At 32.9% G+C, this 20,615-nt stretch overlaps 1 protein-coding gene and 1 long non-coding RNA gene across 2 annotated transcripts; both read right to left on the bottom strand.

Annotated features, from left to right (window-relative positions):
• Positions 1-2,678: 2,678 nt before the first annotated feature.
• On the bottom strand, positions 2,679-4,534 carry LOC145030483 (uncharacterized). Its single transcript, XM_078978847.1, has 7 exons — positions 4,482-4,534; positions 4,255-4,390; positions 3,891-4,099; positions 3,689-3,809; positions 3,375-3,557; positions 3,218-3,286; positions 2,679-3,145 (listed from the first exon to the last, which is right to left on the bottom strand). The coding sequence occupies exons 2-7, from the start codon at positions 4,342-4,344 to the stop codon at positions 2,921-2,923; spliced, it is 897 nt and encodes a 298-aa protein (XP_078834973.1). The 5' UTR covers positions 4,345-4,390; positions 4,482-4,534; the 3' UTR covers positions 2,679-2,920.
• Positions 4,535-4,669: 135 nt separating this feature from the next.
• LOC145028453 (uncharacterized) lies at positions 4,670-5,296 on the bottom strand. Its single transcript, XR_013676004.1, has 3 exons — positions 5,069-5,296; positions 4,872-4,965; positions 4,670-4,799 (listed from the first exon to the last, which is right to left on the bottom strand). It is a non-coding gene; the product is annotated as an uncharacterized LOC145028453 (long non-coding RNA).
• Positions 5,297-20,615: the final 15,319 nt, after the last annotated feature.

Here is a 20,615-nt window from a genome sequence, read left to right as displayed (position 1 = left end):
TACATGATAAGGAATGAACATGAAATAAATATTAATATTGATCTATTGTATCTACAATTTAATCTAATGAAATTCAAAATATCAAGATGAGCAATAAAATTTTTACAACACTTCTAATAAAATAATAAAAGTTATCTTGCTTTTAACTTTTGCAAACATATGTTGTGTTTGGTAGTCAATTTCATTGGATGCATTAATTTTCGATTATTATTAGTATTATTTAAATACAAAAAAAAACTATATTGTATAAAATAAATGTGTCACCAAATGTTTTATTATAGTCAAGATAAAAGATAAAAATTAAAACTAACTTTTTTTTATTACAGTTTAAAGTTTTGTATGTGAGTAATAGTTGTCGATAGTCATGATAAGAAAATTTTAGTGTGACTATAAATAATTTTTGGTAACATTTTAAATTCTTATGTGTAATTAAATATAAACAATATTCTTGATAACCAATTATGCATGTAACTAAAATTAATTTATGAATACAATATAATTATATATATATATATATATATATATATATATATATATATATATATATATATATAAAAGTAGCAATAAGTATCATAAAATATTAAAAATATGAGTATAAATATTTTGTAATGAAGATTTAATGTCTTATTTGCGGCTATTTTAAACAATAATCACTATAAATAGTAAAACATCTTATTAGACTTATTTTATGGTAGTAAATAAAACGTAAATAACTTTTTTTTAATGATTCTCAAGGTAATATAATAGACATCTGTCAATTAATATGAAACAGGGACCATTTACGTAAATTTACATAATGATGAAGTATAATCTGGAGTTTTGTTTAGTTAGAAGATAAACCATGGTTTTTTGAAATTACTCATCAAGGCTTAGATATCTGTCTGAAAGACAAAGACAGACAACAATCGCACTTCTCTCTGTAGATAGAAATCAAGAACGGAAACAAATAGGTGGGTTAAAGCTTATTCATTTATTTATGTCGATCTATTAAACTCACAAGGTCACAGATCTGTTAAGGTCAGAAAAATTGGGATCGGTGACGAACGTATTCTACAAATCGAGTTCTTAGTTCACTGAAAGTTTCGATTTTTAAACATTAAAGAATTGCTTACCTGTAGTAGGGAATTGGAGAGTACAACATGAATCAAGGATGCAAAAACGAAGCTGCGATCGTCAAAGCAAAGAGGATTCAGAGGAAACGACCTAAAATAAGGTTAGGGTTTTATAATCTTTTAATTTAGGTTTGAACTTTTGTTTTTGAAATGTTGTGGAGGGAACATAATCTGTTTTAAAATTTTGAAAGTATTAAAAAAATTGTTGTTAATCATGCTTGAATTTCGGTAAAAATGATAAAAATGGATTGTTTATTTCGTATTTCTTCTCCGCTATGACAACGTGAAATGAAAATATTATGAAAATACACGCTTAGTTGAAGCCTTAAAATGGGAGCATTCACAGTAGTAGTGGTTAGATACCCATACAGTATTTGATACAAATAGTAACTCCTATTCATAACTTGAATTCATTGCTATGACTATAATATATGATGTAATGTGAAATGGGAGCACTCAATATTTTGTAAAGCAAGATGCTCTAGTAGAAAATAATTATAAGTACGATGTTATAATAAAAAATAAAAAAAAGAAGGCTGCTCCAAACAACTTCTAATTACTATTTTTTCTTATTACAACAATGTAATTTTGATATTATAGTTCATATTTTAAAAATTAGAAGTCGTGGTTATTCTATGGACATGGGTAAAAGGGTCCTTTGTCTAGTTTGATGAACCATGATTGGTGGAAAAAGAAGGAACGGTTAAAAGATCTTAAGTGAGACGATTTCTGTTGTGAATATTTGATTAGTAATTATGATTTCTAATTATGAATTATGTTTTTCTTTTACAACCGTGGTTTCAACGAGTTTAAAGCTAGTGTGAAATTATAAAAATCCAACACCAACATACAATTCATCCTTAATGAACTATCCAACACCAAAATGTGAAATTCTTTTTTACAGTATAATTTGACAGATGGTTTGGTATATTGTTCATAATTGGCTCTCTATTTTGTTCAGAAGAAAGGATTTGTTTTTACACATGTTTTACATTTAAGACATAATTATATTGTGCTAACTTAATACTCAGAGACTGAAAATAATAACTATACATGCATAATGCAATTTAGTAGTAGTTAGCACATATATTATTTTGTTATTAGTAAATTTTCATATTATTTTAATTTTCTGCATTTAATGACAATTTTATATAATTTTTATTCATTAAATGGTAAATTCTCATACTATTTTGTTCAGAAGAAAGGATTTGTTTTTACATATGTTATACATTTAAGACATAAATAAATGGTAATTTTACTGAAGTTTAAAATTTGTTGTTTACATTAAACTTGACATTTAAAATCAGCAAACTAAAAGAAATACAAACAGCAAAAAAGAAAGTACAATGCTATTTAACTGATGTTTATTGATATAAACACACATTGTTATTATGTGTTTAAGTTGATTAGGGGTAAATAAGTTAGTTAATTACAGAGATAGTGTAAATACAGAAGTACATTTAGGTAAAATAAAGTGGTATGTCAAATAAATTGATATGTAAAATGAAACATATAAGTAACTGCATAATTACACATATGAATGTAATTCTTCAAGATTTTGTGGGAATAAAGCAATGTAGTTTAAAATAAGTTGTAGGAAAAACAAAATAACATGGCAAACCAAATTATAGGACTACAAAAAAACCCAATGGTCCGAATGTACTTTCAAGAAACAAAAATGACAACCATGAAATCCCAAAAAAAAACATTCAAAACCAAGAAAGATAAAAACGTAAACGGCTTAGGAGTCTATGATGCGAAATCAAAATTAAACACGAAGTAAGATTGTTTGTCGAAGTAAAATGCATTTACTTTTCTTTCTTGGGTACCAAAAGAGGAGTTGGTTGTTCATCTGGTGGTGACAGTCTAGGATATTTAGAAGTAGACAAATTCTCCATTTCATCAATATCTATGCATGTAGCAAGGTTTCTTTTCAACTCAATTGGTGTAGAAATGAATTTTATAGGACTTGTTGCAGTTGACTTGTCCCTAGCACATGGAGTTAAATTTTCACCGGTCTGTGAAAAAGAATCCTAAAAAAATATTTAGTTAGTTGTTATAAATTAAAACAAAATATTTGAGAAATATATTTTAAAAACTAAAACCTTGAGAACTTTGGTGTCATGAGAACCAACATCTGAAGAACCAATCAAGAATGAATCAGAATTAGCAGGCTGCATCACAAGATGAAAACAAATGATATTGAGTCAGATATTGTTGGGTCAATGTGTTAAAAAACAAAATATAATTGTTGAAAAAAACCTGTGGAGTAAGATTATTTTTTTCCAATTCATCATTTATGTCTGCATTCTCGGTTAATCTTGATATCCCATAAAGATTACTTTTATTATCGACATTGTAACGTGTGATATCAATCTTAATTGCCAACTTTCTGTCCAACACAACTTTCAACTCCATTAGATACAATTCCAAATTGTTGCCAAGCTAAAATGTAAATAAATATCATTAGAAAATTTGTATGTAAAATATATAATGCCAAGTTTTAGGCCAACACAATTGTAAACACCTTTTGAAAAAAATCCAAACTGATGCCAAGTTAAAATATAAAATAATACCTTCTTGTTTTTATCATACAACTCTTTAGCTGTGTATTTGAACAACTTCTTTGCTTCTTGGTCAAATAAAGTTAAAGTCAATGTTCCTGTGTTGTCTTGAACCCGAAGTGAGATTTTAAATCTAAATAAAGTATAAAATTATATTATATTAGACAATTATGATAAACATATATTATTATTATATAAAATTAATATCTAATACCTTGGAATAACCGAAATTTTGATATTTTTGCATTTAAGATTAGCACATTCATAAGTAACGATTTCGGCCACTTCATGAGAACCATCAACCTTATCAGTTGAAGACTCTTTTTCTTTTGCTGACTTTTTGCAGTTGCTACAAGCAAGGTAATACCAACGTATATTTTGACGTATTCCCTTAACAGTACCAACAATAATGACTGTCTTTTCCTGGATATTAAAATAATGCTCATTGTTAATAAATGTTATTTTGCGAAAGTGTATTTTAGTTTAGTTATAACAATATACTCTAAATATGAAAAAACATTTAAAATTTAAAAACATAAGTGCATTAAACTAACAATTTTAAAAATAATGTAAAGTACCTCCAAAGGTTCAAACAAGTCTTCAATGTTAGAAAACAAATGATTTTTCAGAAAGTCATCATGTTCTGTGTCTTGTTTTGATGCAATCATTTTAATTCCACTTGATGACAGTTGTTGTCCATTTTCAGAGACCAATCTGTTCATTTACAACAAAGAAATGATTTAAATTTATTATAGTATGAAATAAATAAATCTGATAATACATAGGAAATTCTAAATGAAAATACTTGTTTTTGTAGATTGTAATTTCATCGATATCATTGTTTATGAAAACCCTACTAACATCAAGGTAGGTGGATGAAAAAGGACGACCTGCCAAAATAAATTTGATTATTCAATAATATATATATATATATATATATATATATATATATATATATATATATTAGATTATGCTTGTTAAAAATAGTTACAAACCATTAATAAACTTCACCCTGGCAAATTGAACAATAACAACAACTGGAGCAAGGCTGTTATTGTTAGCAAGAAAATCATGCATGTAGTATGCATTATGACCCCACAAAGTTATCTTAAGCTTAGTATCCCTGAAATAATAAACAAATATTGTAAATAATATAAATGAAGCTATATTACTTGTTTGTAATAATGGTGAATACTCTATATCTTGAAGATGCAAGAGCATCTTGTGTTTTGATTTATCTTGTTCTGAGGTATCCATATGCCCATACTCAAAAATGTGTCCAATAATATCTACAAAAGCAAGGAAATATAATTTAATATAAAATATCAAATTGTAATACGAAGAAAGAATTTAGGATGTTATATAGCAAAAGTTAATATTAAATAAACCAACCAAAAGAGTTTGACTCCAGGATGTTGTTAGAAACGATAGTATTGAAGTCAACAAAATGAAAGCCATGTGCAGATCCAGAAAAGTTTTCACAATCTTTTACAATTGTATCGTGATAAAAATTTAGTTTTGATTCCGGATGAGCAAACTTAAATTTTGAAGTATTTGGTGCGACGTTAGGTTTCTTGACGTAAATTGAACTATCCTCTTTTAAATAGCGCTTGAATTTAGGAAACCATTTCTTCACACATGATGCATGAATTTTCCTTCCCTAAAATAAATGAAATAATAAATATTTAAATATAATTGCTTATGAGTATGAATAATATAATTGCTTATGAGTATGAATAATTTTTTATAAAAATAATAATTGAATACATCTATCTTATACCTCCTCATCCATCAAAATCATTTCTATCGAGTATGTGTCGTTCGCATCAAATCTTGACTTTTGAGTCCAAAGACGTATGATCCGAACTTTAATTGTGAAATCGTCCTTGATTGAGTCAATTTCCTTTATAGGAGTAATATGTTCCATTGTACCTTGCAAGTTAAAAAAAAAAATTACATTAAATTAAACAATTATAATCAGCACACAGAAAAAAACAATCAAACAGTCAAGAAGAAAGTACATCGGTAGGCTGTTACGATTAAATTAGACAATTATAATATGCGTTTTTCCAGGTGAGTATTCATATAAAATATTTATTTCCTTAATTAAAACAACAAAAGATATATTTTTATTTATTTTTCCAATTTGCATAACTTTTTTTATTGATTTAATAAAGTTGCATACCAAATTGTTAGGCTGTTACGATTTCACCACCTAAAATATGTATATTTGTATTATAATATATTATCTTGTTAGTATTTCATGAATGCAATCAATAACACTTGTGTGCTTTGAATGCGAAGTTGGATTTAGCTTTGCTATAAGTTTCAATCGATTTTGAAATTGAGTATTGTTCGCATTTGTATGAGTGTAGTCGATGAATCGATAAAGCAAGAACATATGAGTTTTGATTCGCAATTGGATTGATGATTGAGGGATGATTCGTGAAGAAAAACGCGAAGTCAAGGACTGTGAAATTGTTGTTTGCAAGAATTTAAAAACTCGATTGTGGAGTTGTTGATGCTCATTTTGCGAAAGTAAAACAATCGAGTGTTTGCATCTGTGAATCAATTTGAAGTCAATTGGGTTAATATTCGCATATGGATTCAACATATGAATTTTTGATTTCGCAAGTTTAGAGTTCAAGAACTAAACTGTGTTCGCATCTGGAATGAAAATTTTGTGGTTCGCATTTGATTAATTAGGTTAAAATGTGAAGGTGATTAATGCGAAGGGATGCGAAGGGTGTAAGAATGAAGATGCGAAGTATTTCACAGTAGAATGCGAATTGGGGAAGAAAACAGAAATTTTCAAATATTGTCCCTGGAGTTTCGCATTTTTGGAAATAAATACTCAACTTCGCAAATGGGGGTCATAAAATGATGAAATTGCAGAATTTTTAAAGAGATACACACACATAGACAACCACACATATATTTAGAAAATTAAACTAAAAGATGATAAATTACAGATTATAGCATTGTTCTTTGAGAATAAATTACTAAAAATGGGATATAGTGTAACAGGAACTTCAAAAAGAAATTGATACTTTTTGTTTATTATATAAACGGTTTGATAAATCAGACGAAATAATCAATTCTTTTGTTTATCATTTAAGTGTAGATGTTACCAAGAAAACAATGAGAAAATTACATATTTACTGATATACCCTTAAGGGTATATAATGAGAAAAAAACTAAAAATCGAAAACTAAACAGAAAAAACCTGTATATTTAACAAAAAAATTAGGATATAAACAGGAAAATCGTAAAGCACTGATTGATTTATATATTTAATTGTATCACTTGCAAACATACTTTTCAAAAACAGATATAAACATATACGTACATATAGACAATAAAACATATATTTAGAAAAATAAACTAAAAGATGATCAATTCCAAAATATAGTATTGTACTTTGAGAGTAGATTCCTAAACATAGGATATAGTGTAACAGGAAGTTTAAAATGAAATTTGTAATTTTTTTGTTTATTATTTAAACGGGTTTGATAAATCACATGAATTGATAATTTGAGTTACTTTTTCAACAGGTTTGTAGTTTATATGAATATGATGTTAAAAGAAACCACCAACTGATAAAAGTATTTTCAAGTTTTCAGAAAACGTGTCATGTAAGAAAAATCATTATGGAAGAATTATTGGTCTAACCATCCAAATACCCTAATTACGATTAAGTATTTAGATGGACCAAATCATTGGAGGAAGCAAATAGGTGTAGAAGAAATTGAATGGTCCTATGACTCTAATGTATCACATACAGTTATATAAGATACACATATTAAGAAAACCAAAAATCGACATACACAGATCGTGACTATATGTACCAGAATATACATAAAGAAATACCAATGTATCAAACTCTTATACATAACAGGTAAAAAAATAGAGGGAAAAGTGATGAAATCGATTAAGAATGTAGATGAAATAGAACATCTAAAAGGTAAAGAGCAATGTAGTTTTGCTGACCTGATGATGAATACGTGACCCTTAAAATCGTATTGACTTCTGAAATTGTATTGAAATATATCATCTCTTCCTAAATTGATTTCCTGATTTTTTGGGATTGATATAAAATGGAATTTAAATTGATTACCTGATTTATTGGGATTGATTTGATCTTCAATATTCCACCGAATTAAATTTGAAATTTCCTGATTTATATATTTACTGATTGACGATTTATGTTTCCTGATGTGTACAGTTTTATTTTTGAGAATAGAAGGGCGAAGTGGGAACTTCACTTATAATTTTTGAGCGGGAAAATGCAAGGGTGAGTGGCTAAGGGAATGCCAGGTGGCATTTCTAGTACTGTTTTATTAGTAGAGAAGATTAGAATTAGAATTCTATTATAGCGTTCGTATATCTATAATCATTAAACTTCATTTTTTATTTAAAAAATAGTATTGTGTGACCCTAAATCATATGTTACTATCCACATGTCATGGGGCTCCAGATATCGATTTTATTATTTATTGTGTATATGATATTCTTAAACTTTTTTATACATATTTTATCATTAATATTATATAATTTATTAAAAAATATACAATTTCAAAAAATACATATTATTACATAAAAATTGATTCCATATCCTCCATTGCAGTTCCCCGGTATCACAAGGTTTAGGGGAAATGGTTCGTTTTTACGATGATACTAATCACTTCCTTTTTAGAACATAGTACATTTTCGTTGGTTGTACATTGATTAAAACCACAATATTTAAACCCGAGACTTTCCTCTAGAGTGGCCAAGCCTTACCCGTTAAGCCACCAAAATGACAATTTAATATATATTTTGATATTTCGATGGATAAATACATAATTTGACATCTGAAAACTATATACGGGTTATTTATTGTATATTATGACATTTAAATGTATAAATGCATAAATATGCCATTATCCATTAATTTAACCGTAGTTTTATATATATATATATATATATATATATATATATATATATATATATATATATATATATATATATATATATATATATATATATATATATATGAGTGACTATGAGTTTAATATATTTAAATATATAAATATAAAAACACTTAACTATCTATTATTTTTAAATTGAAGTTAAACTTCTTCTCTCATCATGTAGTACAAAGAAACCATATTTTGGATAACTAAGTATTATGTATTTATATACTTAAATATAATAATGTATAATCGAACCGCCAAATTATGTTTTTCAATATAAAAATATGTATTCATATAAAAAAAGCCATATATTTATTGTAAAAATACTTTATATGTATGTAAACTGTAAAGTATGTATTTATACATTGAAATATTTTGAATTTATTTGTAAGAATACTTTATATGTATAATATGTTTTTTTATAAATTATATTTGTTAAACAAATTATATAAGATTAATAGGACCAAGATAACTGACTAAAGAATTCCTAAACAACAACATAATTTTAGTGCACTTGTAACATCTCAAGAATAAGACTCAAAAATTTCATTTCTAAATTAATAAAATCAGTAATCCAGAAATATCATCATAAAAATCCAGATAAAACAAATGTATCAATCATCACATCATATCAGAGTAAATCGAGAAAATGCAGAACGGGGTGGTGTGTGCTCTACAATCATCCCGAGCTCTTTCATTTGAAAACTGAAGTACCTGAAACATAAACTGAAAACTGTACGCACAAAGCTTAGTGAGTTCCCTAAAAATACAACATACCATACATACATAGATAAACATATAGTGGGCCCCGCCCGACATCGAGCCCTGCTCGATATACAGATTTGTCAGTCATCGGGCCCCGCCCAGTAAACATATAACACATATAAACACATAACACATGCAATAATCACAAAGATACATAGCATACATAATGGTCATCGGGCCCCGCCCGGCATCGGTTCGTACCCGGTATTCATAAAAACAAATATAGATAACTAGCAAACAGTATACTCATCAGACCCAGCCTGGCATTGGGCCCCGCCCGACATCGAGCCCTACTCGGTAACATTAAATACATAACCCATGCAAGATTCATGTACACAACAAGCATACTAAGCATAATAAACTATGTACCGGCATTGTGCCTTCAACCCGCTAAACATAGTGAGGAAACTCACTTCACACGGCCTAATCTTACAGAAAGAATAACTATTGATGTCCCGCTAAGATCCTCGTGCTATCAACCCCCAAAATAATCACCCATTAATAATCGCATCTCGACCCACACTAAGTGTCCAAACTAGGTTAAAAGACCTTTTTACCCTTTGCCTAACTTGGCCCAAAGCCTAGGCCCAAACCACCAATCCTGATGCCTAAATTCCAAATAAACACCCAAGGCCCAAATATGACCCAATTTTCCAAATTGGGAACAAACCCTTTTATGAGCCTAAACCAAGGTCCAAAAATATTCCTAGCCCAAAAACACTTGAAATCTGATGGTCCAACAAGGCCCAAAGCACATAAGTCCAAAAATGACGCAAACCGAAGACCTAAGATTTCGAGGCACAAACTGTTGATTACATGGGGAATACTCATCTCGTATGCGCAATTGTATGCCCAACGTACTCCCTCATTTAGCTAACATTCATTTCCAACTCTTAATTGATTAAAACAACACTCCAAAAGTTAGATATGACTACCATGGGATAACTTATTATGTAAAGTTCCCAACTTCACATGCATGCATGGTTTAATGAAGCTCTTAAAGCTTAAAAGGACTTAATAGATGACTTAATGCATGAATGAGACCATAAACCCCATAATGTTTGCACCTTTAAGCATAATGAACTCTCCAAACATCCAGATCTACAAGATTTAGCTTCTAAAACAGCCTTAACCCATCAAGACCAACCAAAAGGGCACAAAGAAGCATAAAACCATAACATGAAGAGATCTAAGCAAGGATAAGACAAGGTAAGAACTTGATACCTCATAAGACTTGAAAAATGAGTGATGATTCTACATCTCTAAGCTTTACACCAACCAATGCACATTCAATCTTCTTCAATTCCTTCAAAATGAGCAAGATAAGCACCAACTTCTTCTCAAGAGCTCAAAGATACAAAAATAGAGCTAAGGGTCGAAATTTATGGTTTAGAATGTATTGAGGATGATAAAAAGTCCAACCGTGGGGAATTAAGGACCTTATATGGGGTGCAACACCCCAAAATAGGGTTTTCATTAACCCCTAGTACACCCCACGTCATCCTCGTATGTCCAACGTATGAGGCCTCGCATCCGCGATCAACTCCCCCTAAGTACGCTAAGCGTACCATGTGGTACGTCCAGCGTACTGGCTTCTTAGCTAGTATGCTAAATGTACCCAATGGTATGCCCCGCGTACTACTTCTAGTACCAAAATGTAATAATTAATTACTAAGGGATAAAAAGGACATTCCCAAATTTAAGTGTTACAATTCTCCCCCACTTGAATCAGACTTCGGCCTCGAAATCCGCTGCTCCAAATAACTCTAGAAAAAGCTCCCTCCTCTCAACTTCCAGATCCTTAGTCCACTCATAACCCTTGCGGTGCTGTCAATGCACCTACCTAAAGGCAACCAAAACAACCCTAGCAGGGCTCTCCAAACCCGATGACGAACGAATCTTTTCTCAGCCTAAAACAATCCCATGCAGAATAACCACTTTTACTCAATCTGGAAGATGAAGTCTCGAATTGGTCTGACTCCCTGACAGACCGCCCACACTGAACCATTGCTAATGCCATTCCACTTATCTCCCAAACTAACTACTCAACTTTAGATTACCTAAGGTTCCCATTAGAAAACATAATTACAGATCAAACGCTTCAGTCGAAAACCTTTCAATTGAGCAAAGGGATAAATATTCCTTCGTGGGAAGGCTCATCGTAATGGTAACAATTCCATGAATATAATGAACAACGCAAGACAAATTGTTGGTTAAAACCCCTAGAACGACTTGACATAGATAATGCGGAAAATAAGAAAGAACACAATAAAGAAGATATTTCGAATGAACAAAACGTTTTATTCAAGCACATGAGGAATAAATTGCACTATAAGAAAAAATTAAAGTAAATCTATTTACCTAAGAAACCTCATTATGATTGGTGGCTACATCTTGCTTCACTCTTAACCTTAATTATGAATAATACATGACAATATATAGGGAATAAAACAAATCTTGGGCCTAATAACCTACAATTCATCAAATTGGACCATTGCCATAATCCATGGAGTACTTTGAACCCTACATTTCCCCCCTCAAAGTACGGAATGGATGACAAGGCTTTAACTTCCAAAACAAGCATCTAGCAAATAATAAAGGATTTCGTGATGAGGAATACCAAAAGTGATCCACGAATCTTGATTCTTTAATAGTCTTCAGAACAGGTTCTAGGATATATAAATATGAAACCAAGCACTAAAGTTATGTTTTTTAAACGTCATGTTCTAATATAATCCCAAATAACTTCAAGAAAACCAAACCTGCCATAAAAACCCATTTCGGAATTAAGAACCAAAATCACTTCTTGTCTTTGAATAACTCCCCCTCCAAGTCATAATGATCTTCAAATAAGCTAGTGATATAAGCCACCAAAAAATATCATGTAACAAACCAAATTTAATATTCGTAACATCAGTTGATCGACAAATCATCAAAAGTCTGAGATAGATCAAAGCTTTAGAAGAGTTCATCTTGAACTTTTCTATAAAAACTACTTCTATATAAAAGCTTTAGAAGAGTTCATCTTGAACTTTTCTGTAAAAGCTACCTTCATATCGCTACCACAAGCTTCATAAAAAATCTTCAAATTTAAAAGTCACAAATCCAATTTCGAATGGCCATATCAAATTCTCCCCCTTTTTATAATAAAAAATGCGATCATAAAAACTTAAAATGGTCTTGAGAATGATCTTGAATTGGATAAACAATTATTATGCTCATCCGCAACAAAATACTAAAGTTTAGTAAATATGGTTATACTTAATAGTTTAAGTATATTTCTGAAACATTGAAAAAGTTTCGATGTATGGCAGAATGAATGGGAAGAATCAAATTTGGCAGAAAGATAAAAGTTTCTCAAATCTAAAAAGATGGGAGAGTCTTTAATATCATGTTTTATGATCATCTTAATGATTGTGAGACCATATCACAATTCATCCTCTAGGGGTATCTTAGTGCATTTTTATGGCTAAGAAGAGGTATGAATTAATGAAATGGTTAAATCAAGAAGGTGATACATACTTCGTTCCAAAAGAAGTCTTAGAGTCATACTCCAAGATGGTAATTTGAGTGACACATCTTAAAGAAGGTTTATAACACTTGTCAAATGTAAGAGTAAAATGTTTTCTACTCTTGTACATTTAAAATTAGTAAGTTGTGATGTTTTGGATAAAACAAAGACCAACTAAGGCCAATTGTGTGAAGTGTTTATCTTGATAAGAATCCGCACTCACTCTTGAATATTTGTTTGGTTGTCAAGGAATGGTTCTTGACAAAGAGAAACTTATATGTCAACAGGACAGTGGGAGTGTTAAAGGTCTTGAAAGTTTCAAAAGCTAATCAAGGATAAAACCTATAGTTTATCGCTAGCACACGACTTGAGGTTTGTAACATATCGTGTTGACATAATTCTTGTTTCTATGCCTATTTCGGTAAAGTTGGCTATGTATGTGAGTTCTGTGAGTTCTTAATTGTGTGCATACCAACTTGGAAGCAATGGTGGGCCCTTGTGTTTCCAAAAGGCAAGAAATCAAGATTGAACATCTTCAATCCATATGATTTTGAGTTTGTCACTAACCTTGTCTTGTAATTATGGTTGTGACAAACTCTTATGAATGGGAAAATATACACCATAAAATCTAAGTGTCATAAGGTTTCTTTCCGATTCATGAAAATGATGGTTAGGAAACGCTTTCACTAAGTAGATTTTAAGTAGATAACAATTGTGATATTTGCGTTCCCAAAGTCGTTAGTGGAGCGTGTGTGGTTAACCGGCACACTAACATGGACTTGTGAGAAATGGCAAAAAGGTCTAAACATTATGATTACGGCATCCCTCTTCATAATTGTTTAGACACACATGTGAGCTATCTAAAGAAAGATGTATGAGTCTGAGTAGCTTAGATAAAGTTTGTCAAAGCATCTCGTATCAGAAGTCAGAACTTTGGTGATGAAAGTGAATAAAGTATTGATTTCTAGAAGTCGATTTCTAAGTATATGACAAAACTAGTGGGAGCATAATTGTTATGCTAAATAATTATTATGCTAGTGGGAGCATAATGATAAGTATTGCTAATTATAGACAACAAAAATTTCGGTTGGAAAAAGGTTGTTTTGCTATAATTAAGGGAGAGGAGATTATACTTCATTTCAATCCTAAAAGTTTAGATTGAGATTTTAATCATCTTTAGTCAAGAATATATATATATATATATATATATATATATATATATATATATATATATATATATATATATATATAAAGAGAGAGAGAGAGAGAGAGAGAGAGAGAGTCAAGATCAAATAAGAAGGAAAATTTTGGTAGGAAGGTAAGAAATTTTTTATATGCATATTTTATTAGCAAAAAAACGAAATCAATCATTAGATGATTTAAAAGTAAGATGATTCACAAGAAAAAATTCCGAAAAAAAAAACACATTTATGATTCATTTTTAGGTAAATCAAGAAAAAAAATTCACTTTTTTGACAATTTTAGTGAATATCAACAAAATCATCATAAAAATGAATCATCGAAATGTTTTTTCGAGATTTTTTTTTGGTGAATCATGTTATTATTGATTCATTTAGTGATGCATTTGTTTTGTTCGCAAAAAAAAAAAAATAAGTTGAAAAAAAATTTCTTACCTTCCTACCAAAATTTATATATATATATATATATATATATATATATATATATGAATTTTATGTTGGAATGGTTCAACATGAGGGAATTCTATATATATTGCGTTCTCAAATTTCGATTATGACTACGACATCCTTCTTCATATTTGATTTTTGAAAACATGACAAAATAAAAAAATATTGTAGCAAAAGACTGATCTAGTATCATGTCTTTATGTGAGACATTATGAATCGTGTCCCATATGCTTCGGGTATAGGATCGATCACATGTGCTACAATATCTATTCGTTCTAAATTTTCAAAAAATGCCTAGAGCGTTAAGAGGAAAAAAAGAATAGAACCGGATATGACTGAAATGATTAAGTAATTGTCGAGAACAATCTGAGGTTTACCTAAGATTGGTTTCTTATGGACAGTTGGAAGTATGATGCTAAATTTTGGAAAGGGCCATATTGCATATTCTGAAAAGACGTAGCTCTTGTTCAGAAGTGATAGTCAAAATGGGAATATGGAAATGTTTTCCATATTGGGAGTTGGATTTTAAGAATCTATGAGAAAGTTAGAAACTTTTATGCAAGAAGGATATTCAAAGGAATGTACTTTGAATGTGAGACTTCGTTTCCATGGAATTGATCTCCACTAGAATACTTTGTAATGTCTGTTGCCTGGTCTTTGTGACTTTCGTGCATAGTCATTGCAAGAGGATCAATGCATATGAGTTTAAAATCTAGCAGATTACAGTAAATGAAAAGAATTTGATATTCTTACATTTACTGTAAGGATTTGGGATTGTGAAATGAGTATTATTGAAACCATGTTCAATTGATCTATTTCACAAAGTAAAGATGATAGACAAACATAGTTTGCATACTTGGAGTATGGCATAACTGTTGTTTAGAAAAACATAGTGTACATGCTTGGAGCATGGGATAATTATTGCTTTAATTCAAGTGTTTAGTTGATAAATCAAAACAGAATAATGTGTAATCAATATGGTGATGAATAAAAGGTGATCTATTTATATTCATAAGTGTTGAGACCATATTGGATTCAATTATTCTTGTGTTTCACCTTGCATGTTTTGACTTCCATAATAACTAGGTTATTCCTTCTGAATGACTAAGTTATTCAAACTTCCACAGTCGGTTATACGTCGGAAGTAGGTATGAGTTAAGAATTTCATGAATTGGGCTTGTAGATGACCGATGGTGTTTAGCCGTAGCAATGGTTGCTGCAACATTCATGAGTGCTCATAAGATCTTAGTATTGAAATAAACCCACGCTCACTTGCATCACTTCATGGAATTTATCTCGAGTGATCGTGAGATGGTAGTATTATATAAGTCTTCAAACCTAGAGATATGACTTGTTGCCTATGAGTTGATTATACATTGATTGTATGTAAACGCATTGGTAACTCGATGTTATAAAACATGACTTTGTGTACAATTCAACAAGTAGTAGAATAAGCATATGAGTCAAAGTTTATCTGTTCCTTCTTGGATTAGAAGCAATATCTGGGCCCCTCGATGATTTGTATTGACCCATGTATCAGGCCTGGTCAGAACTAAGTTGATCAGTTCACTTAAGTTCTATGTCAAACAAATCGGAAATCGAGAAACAAACTGCTGGACAATAAGTAAGACATTGTTCCACGTAATTGTCCGGCTGATATCAAGAACAGAGGATTATATGATCACTTATCTAAAATGGCGCGTCATAGCTCAACAGAGTTTTGAGAGCTACGATTGTCAGTTGGTTTCTGAAGTCATATCTGCAAATATAGTTATTAGACTTATCCAAGTGGGAGACTGTTGGATAAGGTGTCTAAGTCCATAACAATATTTGAGATGCACTTGACCCGACCCGGTATGGTCCATTTGGGTTGCACTTCACCCGAACGATTTGGATAACCTTTTGAGAATAATATGTTTATGATTTGTTAATATATTATAAGTTATAATATATTAATATGAAATCATATTATTTAATTAGTATTGATCATAATTTAATTTAGAATTAATTTAGTGATCAAAAAGATGACTAATTAAATTTAGGCTCTTGTATTTTATATAGTGTGGGCTAATACTCATTTGGAATGGGCTAGGCTTGCATGGGAGTCCATGGATGGTCCATGGAGCTTTTAACCCATGGATCCTTGGAAAGGAAGATTCATGGGTATTAGGGTTTACATAAATGTAACCCTAATCCTCCACACTATATAAAGGAATCCTTGGCACTTGATTTGGCACTAGTTGTGTGTGTACAACAGTGGTGGCCAATTCATGAGTGTGCATTATTCTCTCAATAGTTTTTCATAGTTTGTGGTGATTTGTGATTTCCATTTGGGGAATCCACACTATTGGTGCTAGGCTTTCAAACTCCAAGCAATCAACCACTACTAAAAGGTATGTCATTCTACTAGTACTTTAATGATTCAAGTTCCCCATGTCATGCTAGTTAGGATGTAAACTTTGGAAATTCTTATTTTCATGTATTTTAGAGAAAACATAGATCGAAGGTTTATAGGGTTGCATGTACACCATAGGAGTGTTAGAATGCTCAAAACTCAACACAAAAAGCCCAAGACAGATTCTCGAGGGTAGGGCCAGCAAGGCTGAGGCCTTTGTGGCAAGTGCGGTAGGGGACATAAGGGGTGGTGTAGGGCGGGTAGTTCGGGCTGCTTCAAGTGCGGCCGAATTGGATATGTTAGCAAGGCCTGTACGGCTACCACCACCACCACCACAACATCTGATCTGATTTGCTTTCATTGTAATCATAGGGGACACAAGAAGTCCAGTGTCCGAATCTAGAATCAGTAGGGCAGGTGATGGAACCCGCTCCTACCACTTTGAGGATTACAAACGGCCGTCAGGGTCGGGCTAAGGCATCAGTGACGAAGAGCAGAGCCTTCCAGTTGACAGCAGAGGAGGTATGAGCAGGCCCTGATGTGGTTACAAGTATATATCTTCTCCATTATCTCTTATTTATTGTTGATTATTACTCATTTTTTGTGTTTATTTATAGGATCATTCTTAGTAAACGGTATATCAGCTATGGTATTGTTTAACTTGGGAGTTACCTGATCGTTTGTGTCGCTCGCACTTAGAAAGTGATTTAGTAGAGCTCCGGGGGAGATGGATTGCCGACTTGATGTAGAGATAGCAGATGATAGGAGTGTCAGAGTTGCAAGGGTTCATAGGGGATGTACTCTACGGTTATTTGATGAGCAGTTCTCAGTAGATTTGGTTCCTATTCCCCTGCAAGGGAATAAGGTTATAGTGGGTATGGATTGGTTCAGCCCTAACGGGGTAGTGATTGATTGTGAGCTTCAACTAGTGAGGGTTCGCACTCTTAGTGGGGGAGATTTAATGATTCAGGGCAAGAGGCCACAACGCAGACCGATTCTCTATTCAGCAACGAGAGCGAGGCGCTACTTTCAGCAGGGTTGCGCAGGATACGTCGCCTATGTCATGGATACCCGGGATAAGGATAAGGCGACAGTGGATGATGTACCACTAGTGACAGAGTACCCGGATGTATTCCTGAAGGATTTACCTAAGATACCTCCGGAGAGACAGGTTGAGTTCCGGATTGACCTGGTCCCCAGTGCGGCTCCGATAGCCAAGGCACCATATCGGTTGGCTCTTCCTGAGATGCAGGAGTTGTCTACGTAGCTGCAGGAGCTCCTAGACAAGGGTTTTATCAGGCTGGGCAACTCACCATGGGGAGCCCGGATCCTGTTTATGGAAAAGAAGTACGGGTCGCACCATATGTGCATAGATTACCAGAAGCTGAATAAGTTAATGGTGAAGAACCGTTACCTACTCCCAAGGATAGATGATATGTTTGACCAACTTCAGGGAGCATCTTGGTTTTCCAAGATTGATCTACAGTCCAGATATCACCAGATGCGGGTCAGAGATGATGATGTGCAGAAGACCACTTTTAGGACCTGCTATGGTCATTATGAGTCTGTGGTGATGCCGTTTGGTCTCACCAATGCTCCAGCCGCGTTCATGGACCTCATGAATAGCGTGTGCAGGCCGATGTTGGATCGGTATATAATAGTATTCATTGATGACATCTTGGTTTACTCCAAGACTCAGGGGCAGCATGAGGAGCACCTGAGAGAGGTATTAGAGACTCTGAGGAGGGAGAGACTTTATGCGAAGTTCTCCAAGTGTGACTTCTGGTTGCGCGAGGTGCAGTTCCTTGGGCACCTTGTCAACCAGAAGGGTATTTTGGTAGAACCGACCAAGATAGAGGTCGTGATGCAGTGGGAGACTCTGAGGTCTCCAACTGAGATTCGGAGCTTCCTGGGTCAGGCAGGGTATTACACGAGATTCATCTAGGACTTTTCCAAGATAGCATTTCTGTTGACCCAACTGACCAAGAAGTCGGTGGTGTTTCGTTGGGGTCCTGAATAGCAGACATCCTCGAAGACACTCAGGCAACGATTGTGCGAGGTGCCGTCTCACCCTGCAAGAGGGAGTAGACGACCTCGTAGTCTACTATGACACTTCGATCACAAGTATGGGAGCAGTATTAATGAAGCGAGGTCATGTGATAGCTTATGCTTCGAGGCAGTTGAAGCCTCACGAGGCTAACTATCCGACGCATGATTTGGAGTTGGGGGCAGTGGTGTTCGCCCTCAATATTTGGTTGCATTACATCTACGAGGTCTGGTGTACTATTTACAGGGATCACAAGAGTTTGAGCTACCTTATGGATCATCCAAGTCTTAACATGAGGTAGCATCGGTGGTTAGATGTGGTTAAGGATTACGACTGTGAGATCCTATACCACCCGAGCAAGGCCAATGTAGTGGCCGATGCCCTGAGCCACAAGGCGGAAGCAGCCCCAATCCGACATATATGTCTGAGGATGACAGTGTTTACTCCACCACTGGAGCTGAACCAAGAGGCGCAGGTCGAAGGCCTAAAGGAGGAGCACCAGAAGTGCGAAAGGATTACAGACCAGGTGGCCTCTTTCGATTATGACAGCAAGGGACTATTGACCCTGCATGGGAGTGTCTGGGTGCCATGTAAGGGCAGGGTGCGGCAGGTATTGATGGATGAGGCCCATAAGTCCAAGTTCTTGTAACATACACGTTCAGTTATTGTGTATTGTAAATTATAAAAGTGAATAATATTACGAAATATTATGTGAATTTGAATGTTGAGTTCTAACAGATGGTTTTTACTACAAATGAAGTAAAAATATGCTTAGAATCATTCAGAAAGTATTGGAAGTCTTATGAGATTCCAATCAAATGTCAAATAGTGAAATTTATCGAAAATATAAAATTTGAAATAAGTAAAATTTCATTATTTAAAGTTGTAAAGAATCTCGTTAGAAAAGTTTAGGCGAAAACCTCGTCGAAATCCGAGTCATAACGAAGAACATATGACCAATAGAAGATTCGCGATAAAACCGGCAAACACTATGTCGCGTAAAAAGTGAATTTCTGATAAACTACTTTTTAGCCTTAGTGATCTAAATGAAAGTTGTAGAACTCGTTAAAATAATAAACTTTCATATAAAGAACCTTTAAATCTGACTTCGTATGAGTAAGTTATGATTTTTCTAAATTTCAGAATAGCAGTAGACAGTTAAAATCTCGAAATAAAGATCAGGCGATATTTAGCCGACACAACCCAAACGAGACTCGAAGGTCTCGTCAATAGTAGTACAACAGTAAAAAGTCTGACAAAAAGGACGTCGGATGAAGAAGTTATGAATTTTTAACAGATTTTTCTGTCCCGGTCTGTCAAAAAATAATAATATTAAAATTAAAGTCAAAATTATCCCACGAAGTCTAAACGAAAGTTGTAGAGCATAATTTTACCTATGCGTGCATATAAAGAACGTTAAAAATGGAGCCCGTATGCGAAAGTTATGGATTTTAGAAGGTTCGGGCACGAATTCCGAGGAATCTCGCATGGATAAGCCTTATCCGGAACCGGCCACGTCAAGCTCTATCCGAATAGGCCGCATGTCCGAAGCACCTTAGTCACCCAATGCGTTGTGCGTCTGAACGTCCGACGCGTGTTGCCTTCCGATTGGACCGAAGT

Source organism: Lactuca saligna, chromosome 2, assembly GCF_052625555.1.
Source record: "Lactuca saligna cultivar CGN05327 chromosome 2, ASM5262555v1, whole genome shotgun sequence".
Taxonomy (NCBI): domain Eukaryota; kingdom Viridiplantae; phylum Streptophyta; class Magnoliopsida; order Asterales; family Asteraceae; genus Lactuca; species Lactuca saligna.
Note: the sequence above shows the minus strand (reverse complement) of the source record. Positions and strands in the feature narration are given on the sequence as shown.

What these genes read in the sequence shown, in the direction of transcription:
- LOC145030483 (XM_078978847.1), bottom strand. Translation starts at nt 4,344, where the DNA reads ATGATTGCATCAAAACAAGACACAGAACATGATGACTTTCTGAAAAAT. An exon ending in AAAATTTCGGTTATTCCAAG is followed by an intron (nt 3,810 to 3,890) that starts GTATTAGATATT and finishes TACTTTATTTAG; the next exon opens with ATTTAAAATCTCACTTCGGG. An exon ending in AAAATAATCTTACTCCACAG is followed by an intron (nt 3,287 to 3,374) that starts GTTTTTTTCAAC and finishes CTTGTGATGCAG; the next exon opens with CCTGCTAATTCTGATTCATT.